The sequence below is a fragment of the Pseudonaja textilis genome, chromosome 3, assembly GCF_049901715.1.
Source record: "Pseudonaja textilis isolate UNSWEBS1 chromosome 3, rPseTex1.2, whole genome shotgun sequence".
Classification (NCBI taxonomy): domain Eukaryota; kingdom Metazoa; phylum Chordata; class Lepidosauria; order Squamata; family Elapidae; genus Pseudonaja; species Pseudonaja textilis.
Genome location: NC_141992.1, coordinates 167,906,064 through 167,927,349, shown reverse-complemented (window position 1 = coordinate 167,927,349; position 21,286 = coordinate 167,906,064). Strand labels below are relative to the sequence as shown.

General features: G+C 34.3%; 1 protein-coding gene across 2 annotated transcripts in view; it reads right to left on the bottom strand.

The window, feature by feature from the left end:
- Positions 1 to 2,036: 2,036 nt before the first annotated feature.
- Positions 2,037 to 21,286, bottom strand: part of CRISPLD1 (cysteine rich secretory protein LCCL domain containing 1) — a 30,612-nt gene continuing 11,362 nt past the window's right edge. For both annotated transcript variants that reach the window (XM_026706071.2, XM_087931401.1), the window contains exons 3-15: positions 15,671 to 15,789; positions 15,423 to 15,555; positions 13,239 to 13,354; positions 11,916 to 12,016; positions 10,712 to 10,867; positions 10,554 to 10,614; positions 10,383 to 10,449; positions 9,858 to 9,988; positions 8,174 to 8,217; positions 8,012 to 8,084; positions 6,619 to 6,694; positions 5,316 to 5,446; positions 2,037 to 3,761 (exon numbers count right to left, since the gene is read on the bottom strand). In XM_026706071.2, the coding sequence (XP_026561856.1) occupies positions 3,710 to 3,761; positions 5,316 to 5,446; positions 6,619 to 6,694; positions 8,012 to 8,084; positions 8,174 to 8,217; positions 9,858 to 9,988; positions 10,383 to 10,449; positions 10,554 to 10,614; positions 10,712 to 10,867; positions 11,916 to 12,016; positions 13,239 to 13,354; positions 15,423 to 15,555; positions 15,671 to 15,789 (1,260 nt within the window). In that variant the 3' untranslated portion in view covers positions 2,037 to 3,709. The remainder of the gene's footprint in view (positions 3,762 to 5,315; positions 5,447 to 6,618; positions 6,695 to 8,011; positions 8,085 to 8,173; positions 8,218 to 9,857; positions 9,989 to 10,382; positions 10,450 to 10,553; positions 10,615 to 10,711; positions 10,868 to 11,915; positions 12,017 to 13,238; positions 13,355 to 15,422; positions 15,556 to 15,670; positions 15,790 to 21,286) is intronic.

The following is a 21,286-nucleotide window of genomic DNA, read 5'->3' as shown; positions in this document are numbered from 1 at the left end:
AGAGAGAAGCAGAATATTTTAATACGGTATTTCTTTAGCTCCTAGATCAGATATAGCTATGTCAAGGTAGCTTTATCATCTCAAGTGCAAACATATTAAATCCATTTCTACAAAAATTCTTTGTGTACTGGGATAATTTTGGAATAGGAAACTAAGCTTTTTCGGTGAAAAAAGAAAGACAATAGTTTCTGTTTCTGTGTTTAATGCTGCTTTCTGACCAAAAGGATTTGGATCTGCTGTAGAACAGTAATAGAACTGCTTATTCAGAAGCCCAACACTTCCAAAATAAATGAAAATAAAATAAGAAACAGATGGCTTTTAACAAATAATGGACAAAGACTTTATAGTTTAAAACACAAGTTTTATTTAGTGAAATTGACCATTCTGTTTCTCAGGTTGCTTTATTTATTAGTTCCATTTGAAAATAGAGTTGATTCTTCCAAATGGTGTGTTGAAATAGACTGAAATAGACAAGCTACGCTTGAAAGCACTTCTCACCTAAGAAAGCCTTAAATCACTTCAAGAAAGTTACTGTTCATATTTCTATATTAAAAAGCCACTTCCCAACTTTTAAACAATGTGCGATGGTGATACATTCCTGAACTTTGGGTTGAGATGCATGGAGGTCTTTGTTGATGTGCTTTTGCCTATATTTTTGTATCGATCCATCTTTTGTTTTTATGGTCTATTATATTGTAAGCAACACAGAGTTTAGAATCAGATATTTACACTAAATTAATTTTGAGATTATTGAGCTGAGGCTAAATCCTAAGAAAGTAGAATCACTATGAATAGGCAGCTACTTTATCCAGGAATTTGTCGAGTGTCCTATAATTGGATGAAATTGTTCTGTCCCTGAAGAGACACACTGAATTCATGGTAGTTCCATTGAAGACAAAACTGTTGTAGCACAAATGGCCTCCATCTCCAAAAGTCCCTCTACCCAATTTCAGCTGACTCAGCAGCCAAAACTACACTTCCATTATGGCCATTTCTGGATAAGGATAACCAAGTACTGTACTGGCAAATCTGAGTTAATATAACACACTATCCAGAGATTGCTCTGGAAATTGCAAGTGCTGCAAAGAAGTGACAGAGGTATCTATCTGAAATATTTCATGATTGTTCTGAAAGGACTGCAAGGCTCCACCAATCAAGTGTGGATGGATTTGTTCATTAAGTCTTTGGTTAATCAGTAATTAGTAAAGGTCAATGCCTGGAATGCCCTACCTGACTCTGTTGTTACATCCTCTAACACCCACTCCTTTAACCTCAAACTAACCACTATTGACCTCACCCCATTCCTAAGAGGTCTGTAAGAGGTGTGCATAAGTGCACCATTGTACCTACCATCCCTGCCCTATTGTCCCAATTTACCTATTTCCTGTATTCTTAGTCATGTTTATACTTATATCTACTACCTTGTTAAGTGATTGACAAATCAAATAAATAAACAAACAAACAAACAAATAATAGTATTGAGGCATGTATTTGCATGGTAATTGAGCCTTATACCTTTATAGGGAGTATGTGGTTTCAAGTGTAAAGATTGTATTGAATTATTCTTTTTCCTGGCAGTCTATGAGGATGGCCTGCCTTAAAAATGTAAAATTGCTCAGCTGTTCATATAACTCAGGATTTGAAACATTATCTCATTCATGGAGCAGTATTCAAATATCATGTCATTGCCTTGCCAGAATAGAATTATCTCACAAGTCTGGTGATCAAGAGATGACCTTCAAAGTTCGCCTTCCTTGTAACTTTCATTGGGTGTGGATAAGATGGCCGGCCTTCTTAGGAACTGTATACTTTACAGAAATCTTTCCTGTCCCAGAGGTATCTTCCCAACTCTGAGATGTCTACAAAAATTTTTACAAATACTTGCCTAACTACAAGAGGTAGTGTAATTAGTGAAACAAATACTGCAATATCTGTAGGAAAAATCACACAAAAAAGCTGTTTTAAGAAGCATATATGAATAGGAATTCTGAAAATAACTGGAAAAAACAATAACAAATTATAAAGTTACAAAAACAAAACATATAAAGTTTTTTATTAATTTTACAGTGTTTCACAATACAATTTTCTTAGAAAATTTAATATTGTCACCAGCTTTATTTATTTATAATTTAGATTTCTAAGACTGCTCAACTCAACAGCAATTTGGGGCAGCCTTAGAATATATTCTGAATATACCACAATACCATTATTTAATGAACAGTGCTTGTTGCTAGAAAGAAATTAAATTCATTGATAGAAAAATATAATACTGGGATTATAATCCTTGGCATCATGTCCTGCCCTGCAGGAATGTATGCCAGATAAAGAAAGTATACTTACGCACAATATCATACATTCTTACAATTAATCAATACTTGTATGACCTAATTAATATCTACTCAATACTATTTGCAAGGTTATGCAAGACATTTTAAACAATGACCTAGGGGACCTAAAAGGAACTCTAATCAACTTTAACTCAGTTCTAAAGGTATTTCTCGAGTTACGACAGTTCACTTAGCAACCATTCAAAATTACAATGCCCCTCCCACAAAAAGTACTTATGACCCAATCCCGAAGTTATGAAGTTACAATCGACTGCAGAGACACTGCAACATGCCCCTTGCCTGTTCTCTTTCTCCCCCGACCTGTGGAGAACCAGTGTTGCAAGATGGGGGAAAACAACTATGGGGACCCCAAGGGAGCATGAGATATCTCAGTGGGTTGGGAGAGGCTTTGGTGTTCAGAAACAGATGGCATGTTCTAGCACTGGGCTCCCATGAGATAGTTCAGCTGCACTTAACAACCTATGCATTTGATTAATGAATGCATTGAGGAAAGCAGGGAAATGAACATGATCCAATCAACGAATCCTTAGGTTACAAATGTAAATGGCAGGATCTATTACATTTGTAACTCAAGGATGACCTGTATTCAAACATCATTCCTACTGACGTCTGTACATAGATAACATTAAAATCAATTCATGAGTATGCTTGCATTTTATGATGTAATGACTGTTCAGTAAGACATTAGTGGGATCCAACCATGTTTTCCTATTTTAAAAAAGTTCATCAACTAAAATGCAATTTAAAAATTTTCTGTAATAATTAACCTGCTAGTATGAGTGTTTGTATATTCAAAGATAATGAAATTCTTTTGTAAAAAGACTTACTTGTAAGGCAGTGAAAAAAATTATGTAAAACTGGCAACATTTCCTAATCGTTTTATATGTTTTTATACCTTGCTTCAGGACTTCTTTTTAGTTTTAAAGTTTTAAACAATGGTACATTCTATATACAAGAGTTATAGCTTTTATCACAAATATACTTTTCCAGTTAATGTTAGTGGCATATATAAAACTTAACCGTACTAATTATGTAATCTTTTTTTAAAACAAAATGTGGAACGTTTATGAGTTTTGAATGCACCGTATAGAAATAAATGCTAAGAAAATATAGCAATATTTAACACAGGATTAATATACTTTTCCTTTGTCATCACTTCTCAAATGCAATTTTCAATGTTTAACATTTTAAATTGTTTTTCATTAAGATTCTCATGTAGTTAAACACTCTTCTAATCACCAAATAGTATATATCTTCTGTACAACCATATTACACTATTATACAAACTTGAAGCATATCAAAATGAATTTTGTTTCTTGTAAAAATTTGCATTTGATATTATAGAAGCCATTTTCTTGTCTTCAAACCACTGCAAATACTCTGAATGCTTTGCTTCCTGGAGGATTCTGTAAACTGTAAAAAAATGGTTTGAAAAAAATTAATCTTATGTACTCCCATTTTACATATGAATGTCTCTATTAAATTTATATATTTATTGCTAATGTCATTACCAGAAGGATGACCTATAAATATTTGGATAGCATTGTCAAGTTACAAGTTAATTTACTGTATATCTAATGAAAAAAGCAATAGTTATTTCTTTCACTAATTAGAAATAGCCTTTCTAGAATTTTCATTGATTGATCTCACAAAAGCCTATCTATAATTACTATTCTAAGAAGAAGTACAGTGAGCTCAAGATCTAAGTTTGATATAAATCACAAAGTCAGTTCTGAAGACACTCAGAGACAGTCTTATTAAGGAATATTACAGTATCTTCACATCAATACCACTGAAAGCAAGGTATTGATTCATTCCTATTTAAATGTGCTTTTTGCATATGGACAATACCATAAAAATATGTAGGTGTGATGAAGGGACATTTATAAGGATTCTATAATGGAAGTATAAAATTTGGAATCTATCTTTTTGGATGCCTAAATTTAGAATTTTCAATTTGAGCTTTGTCATAGTTCGCAGTCAGAGTATATATGAAGGAGACAGGGCACAATAGGATAGATTAAGGTATATTTGTGTCTTTCTCTGAATGTAATTATCACAAAAGTGAAGATTACCAAAGACTTGATCTAAAAACTTTGTTTTAGCTAGAATGTACATCAGAAGGGTCCTAGTAGGAACAAAACCACACTCTAGTAGTTAATTTCTAATTTTCTTCTAAGGCAGAAATGCCCACATTTCTAGTGTTCACACAGACTGACTTGGTAAAGGTTAACTACATTATCTGTATGTAGAGATGGGTGAAAACTAGAGAATAAAATATGGTTTCTGTAAGGGTCAATATTATGTCACTATTGTAAATACTGTATTAAACAATAAAAGGAAAACAATACAGCTGCTTTACTTCTTTTAGAATTCCACATAAAAGTATTTTTGTGTAACATTATCAGTTGAAAGTGGCACTGGTGAATGAAGCAGTGGCATCTGCCACAATCTTTGTCAGGGGAAGAGTCAAAAACCACCTCCAAATAAACAGAGGGTCCCTTAGGAAACTGAACAATTTCTCAACTGGGTGATCTGGGATTACACACTGATAAACACTTGAATAATCTGGAAGAAAGCCTACTTGTTCTGCAGTTTAGCTATTCTTCTGGATCATTCATTTGGCAAATTTATGATAGAAAGATTTCGTGTAGAATTTGCTAATTGGGCAACATAGGTTGATGGGATGATAATTAACATTATTCTTAATTGTAGATTGCTAAATTGTGAGACTATGAATTCTAGTCCTGTCTTGGGCACAAAGCTAACTGGATGAATTTCAGTCACTTAGAAATAAGGCAATGAAAAGCACTTCTGAAAAAACTTGTCAAGAAAACTGCAGGGTAGGTCCAAGCAGTCTCCAAGAATCACACAATTGAATCAAATAAAAAAAGAGATAATACAGTAATGCCTTCTCCAGTAATGCAATAAAAAGTACCAGGAGTACTATAAAGGCATGCTTTGTACCTTTCTGAAAAAATGCCATTTTGAAATGAAGCAGTGTACATTCTTCTCTTATCCACTGGCATGACATCTACAAAGCCGCCTTCATTGCGAATTACTCCAGCATGTACTGCTGTTCGGCAGATACTAGACATCTGAAGGAAATACAGAATAGAAGAATTCCCATATTAGAAAGTAGCATTGACTTACAAATGATTAACTGAATTTATTCAGTATCTTGTTTTTCCTAATGTCCTAAGCAATAGGACAGGGGTGTCAAACTCGATTTCATTGAGGGCCACATCAGGGTTGTGTTTGACCTTGGGAGGGACCAAGGGGGTGTGGCCAGTTCAACATCACTCTTGTTGGGGCCTCCTCTGATGGCCCAAGTGCTCTGCCAGCAAAAATGGGCTCCCGAGCTCTGTTTTTGGCTGAGACAGCTTTGTGTAACCCTCTGCTAATGAAAATGGAGTTGGGCGGGCTGTGGGTAGCCCTTCCAAGCTACGTTTTCACTGGCAGAGTCACTGCGGACCAGTCCTTTCCTGTTTCCAGAGCAGCCCCAGGGGCCAGATCTAAGCACCCAGTGAGTTGGATCCAGCCCCCGTGCCTTGAGTTTGACACCCCTGCAATAGGAGGAGAGCTTGGCTGGGAAGGTCACGAATGGCATTCATGTGACCCCAGAATGCTGCAACCATCACAAATACATGCCAGCACCCAAACTCCTGAATTTTGATCATGTGATCATGAGGATATTGTGATAGTTGTAAGTGGGAGTACCAGATGTAAGTAACTTTTTTCAGTGCTGTTATAATTTTAAGCAGTCACTAAATGAATGGTTGTAAATTGAAGACTATCTGTATATGGATTCCACAAGTATAAAATTATGCTGGGAAGGAAAAGAATCTTTCCCAAATTCCCCAATCTCAGCTAGCCAAAGATTTGAGAACTATCAGCATTTTGAATTCAAATGCTCTTATCAATTAGAAGTTGGCTTATTCACTGTGATTGAAAGATTTTCAGGAAACTGAAAAATACAACATTCTTTAATATTTCATGTAATACCTTCAGTATTCATACATCTCCCCCAAAATGTATAAATACCTTTATGTCTCTGGATATAAATATTGATGTTCAAAATGGTGTGTCATTCCTTAAATTACAAAAAGATGTGTATATATGCCATACAGTTTCTTTCACTTTAGTGTGGCTTCCGTTTTCTGGGAAGAGTGGGAATTGTTGTTTTTTTACATTATTTCATTTATTTGATGACCATATATTTTAAGTTTTTAAAATCACATTCCAGAGGAAAACATGTTATCATACTTACATCAGAATAAATTATAGTTCCAATCACTCGGGCATAATGTGGATTTGCCTGCATACAGTTACGAGGACAGTGGACCCTTTAAAAATTGGGAGAAAAGACAAAGATTAAGGATTCTATATGTATACTATAATAACAAAAAACAAATGTTAACATTGTATTGAATGTAAACAATGAAATATTGTAGAAAAACAGATTTCAACTTTGGAAGACATATTAATACCAGAAGCTTCCACACTGCCACATTCCTGTGCCTGGGAAATAGGGAAGGGGGGATATCATGAAGTGTATGTAGTTAGATATAAATATAATTCTTCTTTTTGGTCATGGTTTTCCTGCACCTGGATGAGGAGTGGTTTAAGGCAAGGGTCAGCAACCTGTGGCTCTGGAGCTGCATGTGGCTCTTTCATCCTTCTGCTGCAGTTCCCTGTCGCCAGTCAGCTCCACAATTGATAGGGCTTTCAGGTAGGATAGGTAGAGGAAAAAAGATGCTGCACTAGGAGGAGACTCTGTGGTGGGGAAACTGGACTTCTGGTCGGCTCCAGAATTGCACGGGTTAGGGTTAGGGTTAGGACTTTTGTGGCTCTTTGAGTGTTTAGGGTTGCTAACCGCTGGTTTAAGGGATGTCTCAAATTGAGACAGATGGTGATTGGACCATGTGATGAACTGATGAGTACAGGGGTTGGTTTTGGCTTTTTGAATTACTGAGGGAAAACCTGGAACTCTCAGATTTGGGTTTTCCCAGATGTACCAGTATGACAACACTAATAAAATTGAACTTTGAGAAAATGCCTGTCTCTGAGTTTTTGATTGGAGTTTTGTTTTGCTGGAATGCTGACAACAGAATCACAGAAGCCAGTTCTACTATCAAGTCCAATACTCTACTAAGAACAGTAATTCATATTAAAATATACCTGACAGAAAACTGTCTAGTTTTTATGTGAATACCTCCAATAAAAAGAATCCTATCACTACTCTGGGTAATCAATTCTATTGACAAATGAATAAAACATTTAAAACAGAATGCGTTGTTTGTTAAAGTGTTGTTCTGTCATATCAATTCAGTAGAGCACATCATGGGATACTAGAAGATTTTCCAACAAATCTTGCTTTGCTACCAGCTTTTAGAACTATATATACACTGAAGCACATAAGTACAGTAGATCCTTGCAATTAATGGGAAAATCCTATTGTAAAATAGAGATTGACCAGTTTAATGTCTTGTATTATACTCATAAAGTATAGCAGTCTTTACATCTTAGCAGTTTGACATTCAAAATATGACAAAAATTTAATGTTTCTGAAAAAATAAATAATCATATTGAATGCTTAGCATTATTGTGTGATTAGTTACAAACACTTTTCACAGGATGGAAACAATAATGAAAAGGTTTACCTTGGGCAATGCGTGGCTGGCCTATAAAATGGACATAACTGTTCTACCGTAGTTTCGCAAGTGATAGCTTGTACTGAAATTAAACAAGAAAAAATGCACACAGATATTTGCTATAAAGAGACTCATCAATATGAATATTCTATCATAAAAATAAATCTGCACCTGTTATTTTAGAGACAGTGAATGAATTAGCCGATTGATATTTCCTAGAGCAAAAACAGAACATACTGTTATTAGCAGTAATGCCATTATCTTACAATCTTGTACAATATTTTTGACAAGGAAATAAGAGAAACAAAAAATACAAAAGTGAGAATAATGTTTAATAGGGCTATTCAAATTCAATAAAACTATATAACACAATCTGAATAAAAAACGGAGACAACTGAGTTATGATCTAAGAATATGTATGTATGTATGTATGTATGTGTGTATGTATATATGTATGTATTGCCCATCTCTTATTGTGTAATTTTTTTTCAGTGTAAAGCTTTGTATTTATGCTATTAGTATTACTATTATACAACAGCTATCATAAGAAATACAGTGGAACCTCGGGTCGCGAAAGCTGTCCATGATGACCAAAATTTTCGGAAAAGTCTTGTTTCAGGTTGTGAGCACATCTTCAGATGGCAACCAAACACAGCCACAGCACTTTTTCCTGCCATGGTGATTTCCTCTTCAGCACTATATTTTTGGGGGTCCATGCATGCACAGTTGGTTGTGCTTCCGGTCATGAACAAATCAGGTTGCGGCCGTAGACCTGAAATGGATTATGGTCGCGAACCGAGGTTGCACTGTAATCTACAATCAATTGCATTTATATCATTGATACATAGCCTAAAACATGAATGGGCAATGTTTTCAGCCCCAAGGTCTATGTAGCTTGCTGTATTGCGCAATCAACATGCATTTGTGCCACAAACATGTATTCTTTCCTACACTAATAATTTTCAACACTCAAACTTCTTTCCTTTTTATCACTTAATCTGCTACTTGGATTGATTTACGAATCAACTGTAAATCAATCCAAGTCGCAGTTTAAGTCATTGGTTCCCTACAATTAATTGCATTTATCAAAGATTGACTTGGTCCTTTCAAGTTAATCAGCTAGATAGCAGATACTGCACTGTTTAGTTTAACTGAGAAAGAAAGCCAGTGGTCCATATTGTGCTACCCAGATCATCATATTAATTGGGTAATAAATGATGAAAACCATTGGAAATGTTCTTAAGTCCATATACTTAAGGATTATATTTTGGCCATTTGTAGCCTACATCAGGAAAGTGTAATTTCTGTTGGCCTAGGATAAATGAAATGTTTGCTTTTGGGGGATTGTAAATTCAGAAGCATGCATAAAGAATTAGCTCCCTTAATTTCTAGAGATAGGGGAACAAAAATTATACTGCTGAGAGCATGATCTTACTGTGCTGATAGGATTTCAAAAGTGGATCTGTGGGAGCTGCATTTATTTAGTATGAATTAAGTCTGTCTTTCTAAATGGACTCAAAACATTCTGCATAATCGAGTAACAATATCTTACATGGTCAACTAACTCAAATATATAATTAAAATACCTTAATCTAACAAATCACAAACAGATTATAAAGACTAGTAGAAATAATGCAGTTAATAGAAAGATCCTTAGAGAACCAATGGAGATGACTTCAGACAAGCTTTCATAGTTCTTATAACATCATGCAATACAGCTTTCATTAATGACCACTTCTGAAGATATATAATAGTACATGTTTTATAATTATTTATAAACAATTCCCTAGATTTGTTTATATTATATTGAAAACTTGAGAACCAATTTGTGAGGGAGTATTTCATTTTTATTTACCCAACTGACTGGACTCCATTTCTTTGGGACTTTATGAAGTAATTTCTTCTTCCTAGTCTGGTAACATCAACCCAGCCACCATCATTGTCTAGGATACCATAATGTATTGCAGCTCTACAGATGCTTGATTGCTAGGAAGAAAAGAAAAACAGAAACAGAAATTAAGTTCAATCAAACCATTATTTTTATACATTCTTCTATTACCGTAGAAATAATATTTGTGTTTTATTAAATTTGGAAGCATGAAAGGTTCACCATTAATTCCATATTGAGAGAGGTGAGTTAACAAATTATGTAAAAATCAGTATTCCAGTATGATTCTATGCATGGATTATTTTAGACATTTAGTGCCCAGGTTTTCAATACATTGAATAAAAACTAATAAAAATAAGAGAACCTCAAATAGCTGCCAAAATTAACAATTTGATGCCATTTTACTGAGCAAACACTTTGTCAAGGGTAACACATTAGTTAAATTTCCTAGTAAATTACAAAGCAAAATGCTATGAATTACAATATCTGTACCATGTCATAATAGACACTTCCCACAACTTTGGCGCTGCTGTACAAACATCCAGAAGGACATTCATACCTAAAGAATAAAAAAAAAACAATTTGAGAGTAGTAGATAATAAATTTGATTTTTAGATAAAATACACAATACCAGAATTGATGGATAACCATGAAATACCTTACCTATTACATGTTGTTCCTTTGCACTGGTCTCTTAACCGTAGTTCACAGGAAACAATTTGAGCTGAAGGGAAAAGCAAGTGATGTTACTGCAGTGTTTTAGGACAGTTTGGTGAATCAATTGACAACAATAAAAAATGTTATGAATGAAATTTCCTTACACATCTGTTGTTTGCTTATGACTTCATTTCTTTCACTATCATCACGGGGAGATGCTTGTGATTGCACTTGATTTTGTAATGCATTCTGAACATGTAACTGATGTCGTTCAACTTCATTGGTTTCTATCTCTGGAAAGTAATTCCTTTCTGAACTTTCTGGTAAAGCAATTGAAAGGAATAAGTGCTATTTTTTACAATGGCTTCATTCAATAGTTATAATTAAGAATGGCATAAATATGACATGTTTAATCTTTGTTAGACATGATAAGGCCAAGGAATAATCCTGTGCATATTTCTTTGAAAATAAACTCTACTGTAGTCAGTGGAATTTACTCCTAGGAACTTACTTAAAGGATTACAGACTTAAGTGCTTCTTGATCCCACTATGCCTAAATCCACTGAAATCAATGAGCTGGTTGGTTTGTGATTGTTTTACTACCAGCCATCATTAATGATATGAGATTATCTAGTCATAGCACTAAGTGAATGATACACACAAAAAATGATATACGGAATTCGAAGTACAGTACTAGAAAAGCAACAAAACTATCAGTTCTTTTCTTAGTATTCAATATAAAAACACTTATACAAGCTGCAACATAATGACAAATGGAGACATATGAGGTCATTTGAGTGGTTCAAAAGGGGGCTCCCTACCAAAGTTCTAATGAATACATATAGATCAAATTTCATACACCAAATGTATTATTCTTAATTTGTGAAATGAGCTTTGGTTGCATTCAGAAAAAGAAACCTAAGAGTTTTATTAATGAATTTATATGAATCATGGAGGTTCTGACAAGATGGAATTATAGAGATATTTTGCAAAATTGTTTACAAAAGCATTTATGTTTAAATTACTAAATCCATGCCACACTAACAAAACAGTAATCTGTTTAACTGGATGAAATATTTGCAGTTTGATTAACAGATACTGCAATTTATGAATTAGAATAATTCATATACTGATTCTTAACTCATCAGAGTTGGTGATTCAGGATTTTATAAATGCTTACAAAAACATAATTATTTGTATTGTTATACCCAATGTTCTTCGTAGGAAAAAAAGAACCATTATAGAACCCTAGAATCCCTACATAATATCTAAGTTTCATTATAAAATCAGAAAACAACTGCTTGCCTCCTAATGGATCAGCCGAATGACATACCTGGCAGAAAACACATTCTTTTTCTGATTACATACCTTTATAACAAAGATTTTCTCTACAGCCTCCCCCAAAACTTGGGGGACATTCAGAACATGGATGGCCGTGTTTGTATGGGGCATGTCCCCACCAATTGCCCCTAAGAATAAAAAACAAAGTGATATAATGAAATGAATGGAGTGCCTGATCCATAGTGCCATGAGAAACACTATTCCTGTTGATTTGTCACACCTCTGCCTCTGAGGCATAGAAGGACAGCCTAAATGAATGATATAAACAATATCATCTCAGACTGCATACTATTTATTTTTTCTATGGTTGGAATTTCTTCCTGCAGCCTAGTATGAATTGGTGTCAGTTGTTCTCAAGAAAGAGCCTCGAGGAAGGCAAGCTATTGGTTCATTCATTCACTTATCCTTATTCTGGATTGGTAGCAGACTTCTGCCAGGGTTTATTCAGCAATCGATTTACAAGGGAAGAAAAAGTGGGATGGTGAAAGATAAGAAAGTTTGCTGAGATGCAATTTGGAAAGACTTGTTCAACAAGCTAAAAGCAGCATGCAACAGGACACAAGGGAAGCATATGATTGAAATATGGGTATAAACTGCTACCCATCATTTTAGTTTAGACTTTCATTCTGACATCCCTTCAATGTGAATGCAAGCTTTTTTTTTTTTTGTAACTTAGTGCTTCCTCTGCTTTTCCTAGAGACTGCAATAGCTGAATGTTTGACGACTGAGGTCATAAATCTACATAATCATTGTCAGACTGAATAGTCACTGAATGAAGCAGTCGTTAACTGAGCACAATGCATTGATACAATGCAGGTTTACTGTGCTCATTTTAGAATAAAATAAAAGGAATATTGGATTGTTTTGAATATACTATTTGAAGACCAGCAGCATGTCACTGAATGTAAGTATCAAATTTATTTGAACAGTAGCCAGTCAATTATCTTCTATTATTATCTGCTAGCTTTACAGATTACAATGAATGCTCTGAATATTGTGCTTTGGTTTATACTGATTTATATTGGCTAGCATTCTGAAAATTCAAAATATCTAGCATTACTCTGTGTTAAGAGTTCCTGAAGCAGGCTTAAGGAGATACTGTGCAGAAAGCAGAAACCAGCGCAGAAATGCATCAACAAAATCATTTTGTATTTTTTAAAGTTTATATTTCAAGATAATTACATATTCTATGGCCAATTCTAGGGCTGTTCCAAGCAAAAGGTTTAAATACTGATTTCCTATCATGATTCCAATCTAAAGCAAAACACAATCCTAAATAATTTTATTAAATAGTGGCAGTCGGGAGTTAGATATGCTTTTATGTTAAACATCTTGTACCATAATACTTACTTGGGTGAATAATTGCACACTAAGTAAATTGCTTTTGGCCATATCTGTCCCCATACATTCATATTATGACACAGGTTGACTGCACAGCCTACTCGGTTACTTGTTGCCCATACCACCTGGAGGGAAAAAGGAAAAGTTTTAAAACTTTAGCCAAATTTGAATTCTGATGAGCTGCCATAGAAAACTAATATTCCTTTGGAAAAAAAGGAACACGTTGCACCTGAAAATTTCCCTCAAAATGGGGCTACTGAAATCTGTCCAGAGTAACAAGATTATTTCCCTCAAAATGGGGCTACTGAAATCTGTCCAGAGTAACAAGATTATCCACATGAATTCTGCACAATTGCGTTTTAAGTTAAGGGCATAAACTGGATTTTTGTGGTGAGCTACCTTAGTAATTGGCTGGAGTCATGGATTTCATTGTGCTTATAGCCACTAATGTCACCTACATGGACTTCCACAAAGGATCATCTCTTAATAACTTTGAATTTAATTTTTTCCGTTTACTGTTTGGTTTTTAAAGATTGATAACGTTATGTTGACTTTCCTAAGTAAACCAGACAGGAAACACAACTAGATGAGCTAAATCTTCTTTGCTGTAAGGCTACATTATCAGAATCCTACAACTCTGAAAGTACAAATTTTCCACCCATTACTTTTAATTGTTAGATCTATTAGGACAGTTCCTTCTTATGTTTTTTTTCTTTGACTATTAAATGATTGTAGCCTCCTGCTTCTCTTATCCGATGGCTTCCTAGGCAGTATCTGCTCTTCCCTTTCCTTAAGGTTATACATGCATTCCCTTATATCTTCAGATTGGCAAGCATTATTGAAAACAGTGGGTGAATTTCCTTAATTTTTTTTAAAATGTTCAATTACAAGCTTAAATATCTATAATAAAAGATTTTGGAATATACAGCAAAATTATGATTATTGTTGGCTTTAGAAAGCTTTAAATGGATCAAGGGCTCAGATGGACTTGGTTGAAAAATAATAAATTAGAAAAGTGAAGTGGATAAATATTTTATATTCAATTTAGAAACAGGATTTGCTGGGGATGCAAAATTACAAAAGGGGCCTGACAAAGATGACAACAATTGTAGGAGAATAGACAATGAGAGTATAACAAATCATCATTGGAAGAATACAAAATACATTTATTTATTCATGAGTAAATTAATGAGTTTCTATTTCTGGAAGTGCTTAATTATTTTCTGATTGGGACTGGGAATGATGGCTATTTTGGATAATGTTTAATTGCTTTTGGACAGGAACTGGACTTTTACTATTTGAAGAGATGAAAGGGGATCTGTTTAAATATAAATGAGGGTATAAATAAATCTATTTATAATAATATATATTTATACTATATAAAAAGGATTCAAATTGGATGTAATAGATAAATGTTGGAATACTTATATTGTTATTTCAAAAAGAGAAAACAAGTTTAATATAGTGATCTCCATTAATACCCACTAATATAATCAAACACCAAACATAGATGTGAAGACTGATCGTAAAGTTACTTTTTTATCACTCTTACAACTGTAAACAGTCTCTAAGTAAGGCAGTTGCTAAATCAGGAAAACTTTTATTATTAAAATGGAAGAAATTATACATTTGAAAAATAATTAATTTTACTTAAAATACATGTTTTAATAATATTAATTCCATTTTAAATTATTATTGCTTTTGGTACATATGAATATTGTTTAATATGAATATTACATTGTTAATCAGATTTAGGGATGAGAAACAGCTATTGTGTGAGTAACTGTAGAACTAAGGCAGTTTTCTTTAGCAAAATTGTTAAATTTGTATTTTGGTCCAAGCACACAAGCATACATCTAAGCTTTATCCAAGGGCTAATTGGTTCATTTCAGAAAATAACCCAGTCTGTAAATTAATCAGTTCATTCATCAACCAAAATACTAGTACATAAATATCCTGATATATTCTACAAAATTCATATCAAAATGTGTTCTTAGAAAAAAGTTATCTGCAATGGTAACATATAGAAATAAAGAATAGATAATACAAACTATTTTTTTTAAAAATGGGAAAATATTTTTAAACACAGATACAACTTCCATGTAACTTACATATTTCCTATCATTTATCTCTTGATTCTACCATTCCAACATAAAGTGATGAATTCAAACCTTTTTTTTAAGCCACACTCACCTGAGTATAATGAGTACATACCGGACCAGAACATCTATAGGGGCAATAAGGATTGCACTCTTGAGGATATGGGTAAGTAAAGTCTCTTACTTCATCATACCATGATTGGACATGAAATGTTAGAGGTCTATATCTATAAAAAATAAATGAAGAAATTGCCAAATCATTCGGGTATATATTATCAAAAGAAACAATGCTTTTTTTTTTCACTTTTAAACTAAGAGTAGCATGATGGGGTTTTTTTTTACCTTCCCCAATGTGCTCCCAAATTCTGACCAATGGATGGAAGAAGACTTGCAGGTCCATGTTCCCAAAGACATGTCTCAGCCCAGGACTGAGCTGATCTTTCCAACTCTGGATCCCATGTCTATATTATAAGGATTAAGAGAAAAGATAAACATGATGTGGTTTTAATATATGTTAACATTATTAATACTTTACTCATCCCTAAAATACTTTTTTAAATTAAAAAAGAAGAAAAAAAGTAACTTTTTTCATAAATGTGCCCCTATATTTTAGATCCCCTGAAGATTATTCCTGCAACTATACCACAAGATATTAAATATTTTAATTTGTTAATGCAAAAACAACAACTTCAGAGTAAGTTTATACTTTTATTTTTTATAGTTCCTCTGTAAATTACAGAGTAGTTTGAGCCTGAATTTCTTAACTTGGCAAATACAACAGGTATGAAGCTGGCACAAATATACACAAACACAAAAAGATTTCTGAATATTGATCCATGACCAATGCTAATTGAAATATATATACATATATTAGTGGGCATTAATGGCAAATTTTAAATGCTTCCAAAAACAGATACATATTAAACAATAACTGAGACCACCTAACTTGCAGATTAGATCCATTCCAACAACAAACTGAGACTTTTGTCTTAAGAGAACTAGAGTCAAGGCTTCCCAATTTGACACAGTGTAATGACATCCATAAAATCTGCATGCCTCTCTCTGCTATCCAACTTGAATATAAGTAACTGGTTTATGTTCTCTTAGCCTGACTGAGAATCTGGTCAACAATCCCATTTCTCTCAGCAGTTTTGCTACAGACTCATATTGTTGTGCATCTTCTTTTGGATATTTGTGCAATATAATGTCATATATAAAAAAGGGTAAGACTTATATCATAGTTCCACATTGCTCCTCCCTCAAGGATATTGTTGCCTTTTGAAAAATACTAATGGAAAATTTTTGTGTGTTTTGTGTGCTGCAACAGGAAGGCAAAAATAGATAACCTAATTACAAGTTTTTTTCATGCCCCAATTATGACTCCGTATCTATGCTCAATTTTTTTGCAAGTTTGTTTGAAAAGCTGTTGGCATTTGGATTAAGAGACCAAATCAGAATCCCTCTGAGTTGCAAGAAAATAGATATAGATTATCCATGAACATTTCCTTCTGGGAATCATTTCCTTCTAGATGAACAGTGATACTTCAGCTGTTCAACTCTAAACCATCAACAGAGGACAAAAAAACATATTTTTGGTTCCATATAATGATCATCTGGATCTTTGCTGCCAAGATATAGCAGGCTAGCCAATGGGTGAGTGGTATATTAAAATGATGTCCAAATATGAATGAATGAAACTTGTATTCAAATGATTCAATTCACGGAATGTTACCTGGCCTAAAACTAGGCTGATTTATCCATGTTTAATTTGTGAAGTTTAATATCCAGTAAAAGATTGTGAGGAGACTGAGAAGATAATGGAAGCATTCTGACTCTTAATTATGTCTTTCCCTTTACAGCAGGGCTGTCAAACTCGCACCCCACAAGCCAGATGCGTCACATGCTGGCCACACCCACACTCAGTTTAGCAAAGGGGGAAAATCACGATATGTCACATGACGCCATCATGAGGACATAAATTTGACACCCCTGCTGCCCCATAATTTCTACACAAAAATTATTATTTTTTTCCTCCCTCTTCATAATTTCTACACAAATTTTCTATGAGTCATAACAGTAGGTAGCTTCTAGAACAATGTTTCTTTAAAATTGGTGCAGTTTTTAAACTGTCAAGTTTCATAACAAACTCACTCTCTTATAAAAATTAGAAATCACCCACACAGCAACCTCAAACCAGTTATTTGTCTATTTGAGCAAAACGTTTTACAACAATGATTTAATTTTATTTCATTAAGATCTCCTAATGCCAGCTCTGAAATGAAGGAATGGTTCAGCTCAGTGAATAAGCAAGGCTATGAACTTCAGTTTATATTTTTTCCAGACATGTGCCTTCCAAATGTCTATGTAAATGAGACATAATTTTTCATCTATTACATGGGATAACAGGATTGATCTTTGTCGCCAGGTTTCCACTACTGAGTTGCTTTATAATGCTAACATTTTATCATTTGAAATACGCTAAATAAATGTAGGTAAAATTATAAAGGACTAAAATTATATTAACATTATAATTACTAAAATTATAAAGCAAAAGCAGGAAGGCAGAGAAGAGCAACAAAGAAGAATAGGGAAGTGAAGGCTAAAACAAATTGATAGAACAATCTGTCAATATGTTTTAACCTTTACTCCTCTGTTCTTCTTGTTGCAGGAATTGGGCATGTCTAGTTTAATGAAAAGAAGGACTATGGGGTGACATGATAACAGTGTTCTAATATCTAAGGAGCTGCCATGAAGAAGAGAGAATCAAATTATTCTCCAAAGCACCTGAAGACAGGACAAGAGCCAATGGATGGAAAGTAATCAAGGAGAGAACCAACCTAGAACTAAGGAGAAATTTCCAGTTTCCAGTTAGAACAAATAATCTGTGGAATGATTTGCTTCCAAGAGTTGTAAGCATTCCAACTTTGGAAGCTTTTAAGAAGACATTGGACAACCATTTGTCTGAAATGGTATAGAGTTTCCTGTCTGAGCTGGGGGTTGGACTAGAAAACCTCTAAGGTTCCTTCCAACTCTGTTATTCTGTTATTCTGAAATATGTGTGTTTTCACATTATTTAAATATGCATAATAACATATAAGATTTTACATGTAAATTCATGACTCCCCTGGTATTATTTTTTAAAAATAAAACAATATAAGAAAGTTCTATCAGATACTAAAATCAAAATCCTGTAGTTCTCAGCATTTGGGAAGAACAGAGGAGAAAAAAAGGAAGTAACTGAAGATGCTGGCTGAAAGGAGAGCCTACAAGTTTTACAAATAGTAAAAGCAGACCAAAAACATCTAGAGAAAAAGCTACATTTTATTTATATTATTTATTTATAAACTGATTGTTTTATTTCCAACAATGTGTTGAGATTTGTTGATAGTAAAAGTCTCAGTATAGCCTTACTAGCTGTGATTGGTGGCTGCCTTGTAATACATGCAAATATGGCTATGACCTAGTACAGGGGTGTCAAACTCGTGGGCCACGGGCCGGATGCGTCCTGTGCTGGCCATGCCCATGCCCAGTTTATCAAAAAGGAAAAAGTCACAATAAGTCACATGATGACACCATGACGATGCGACTTTGACACTCCTGATCTAGTAAATGGATAAAATGCATATCAAAACTCAATAGCCATCTTACTCAGTTAAAAAAAAATCTGATGTAAAGAGGGCAACCCTTATTCAAATAGATTCTATACTACCTATGTAGAAAAGCCTTTAAAATACTACCATTCTAATTACTAAAATAACTCAAGATCCTAAAATACCAAGTTACGTTCTGTTTATCGAAGGTCACAATTTTCACTCTGAAGTAGGACATACTTAAAAAATCTTTTAAGCACTGTTACAAAATAGAGAAAGGCATCCGTGGAGAGGTCAAGAGAAGGCAAATGACACAAATCTGTTATAATATGATTCAAATTCCATCCCTTTCATGCTTGTCTCACATACAGATGTAAGTGGTGAAGCTTACAGTATGATATCATGACACCCTTTTTGTCATTTTGATGAATTCTCAGCCTGTAATGAATGTTCCTGTGAATAAAATACACATGATATTATATATGTCATATTTGCACAGTTATTTATATAGTAGTACTAAGACGATGTCCATACAGAGTAGTTTTGTAAAATGTGAGTGCAGCAACTTTTAATCTATATATAAGGTATTTCTGACAAAGAAGTCTTTGGAATATAGAACAGAAACAGAACAGTTTCAGAGGTAGATGTAAAATGAGCAAACTATAATAAAAAGGTAAGATTCATACCTAGTATAGTAAGGCACACAGTTGGCACCAACAGAAGTAAACATTTACTGTAGCATGATATAAGGCCTCAATGTTGTATTCATTCTATATATAAGAAATAGAGTGGTAAAGTAAATATCAGAGTACAGTACAGTACAGTATGGCTGGTATTTACTTTTTTAATAACACACTATAACCTTTATTGTTTGTTAAAATATAAAGAAGGCTAAATATCACACTACTACTTTTAATTATACATTTATCTAAAGTATAGAAACAGGCTTGAGAAATATAATTTCCTACATTTGAAACATAGGGTTAAATTGGATGCTCCAATGACTGAAAGCAGAACAGAACAGAATAACAGAGTTGGAAGGGACCGTGGAAGTCTTTAAGTCCAATCCCCTGCTCAAGCAGGAGACCCTATACCTGTGATGGTGAACCTATGGCATGTGTGACGGAAGTGGCGTGCAGAGCCATTTCTGCTGTCACGCGAGCCATCCCCTGGAATGCGTGCCAGATCCACTGCGCATGTATGCGTGCCTCCTGCCAGCCAGCTGATTGTCGGGTATCTGCCACACATGCACAGAGGTGTGTGGCGTTGAGGAGCAGTTGTATGCATGTACAGAGGTGCACATGGGGGGCCATGCATGCATGTGCATGGGGTCGGGGGGATCGTGCATGTATTGCAGTATGGGTGCAGGCACACATGTACGCACACACCTTCAGCATGCGACAACGAAAAGGTTAGCCATCACTGTCCTATACCATTCCAGACAAGTGACTATCCAGTGTCTTCTTAAAACCTCCATTGATGAAACACCTATAACTTCTGAAGGTAAGCTGTTGTACTTGTTAATTGTTCCCACAACTTCTCACCTTGCATAATTTCCATCCATTATTTCTTGTATTGCCTTCTGGTGCTTTGGAAAATAGATTAATATCCTTTTCTCAAATATTGGAACACTGCTGTCATAACACTCCTAGTCCTTCTTTTACTAGACTAGAGAAACCCAATTCCTGCACCCATTCTTCATGTTTTAGCCTCCAGCCCCCTAATCATCCTTGTTGCTCTTTTCTGCACTCTTTCCAGAGCCTCTACATTTTTTTAATAATATGGTGATCCAAACTCAATGCAGTATTCTAAGTTTGGTCTTACTAAGGCTTTATAAAGTTGTACTAATACTTTGTGTGGTCTTGATTCCATTCCTCTGTTAATGCTATCTAGGATTGTGTTGGGTTTTTTGGGCTCCTGCCACACACTGTTGGCTCATATTTAAGTGACTGTGCACTTGGACTCCAAGTTCCCTTTCACAATTGCTGCTACTGAGCCAGGTTTCACATAATCTGCACCTGTACATTTGATTTTTCTTGCCTAAGTGTAAAACCTTTTTTTTCCCCTACACTGAATTTCATTTTGTTAGATAGGGCCCAGTGTTCAATTCTTCCAATTCTGGATATTAAGTCCATCTTCTTGAGTGTTGACTATTCCTGCCAGTTTAGTGTCATCTGCAATTTTGATTCTATTCCCTTATCTAGAGCAGTAATGTTATAAATTAAAACAAGAAAACTCTTGTAAATATTTCCAATAAATATTTGCCAATGTAATGAATCTCAATTAAAGAAGTTCCTGTATAAAGTTCACAGCTGTCCCTTTTATTATCATAATTAATTTAAACAACTGCAAAAATAAAATATGATGA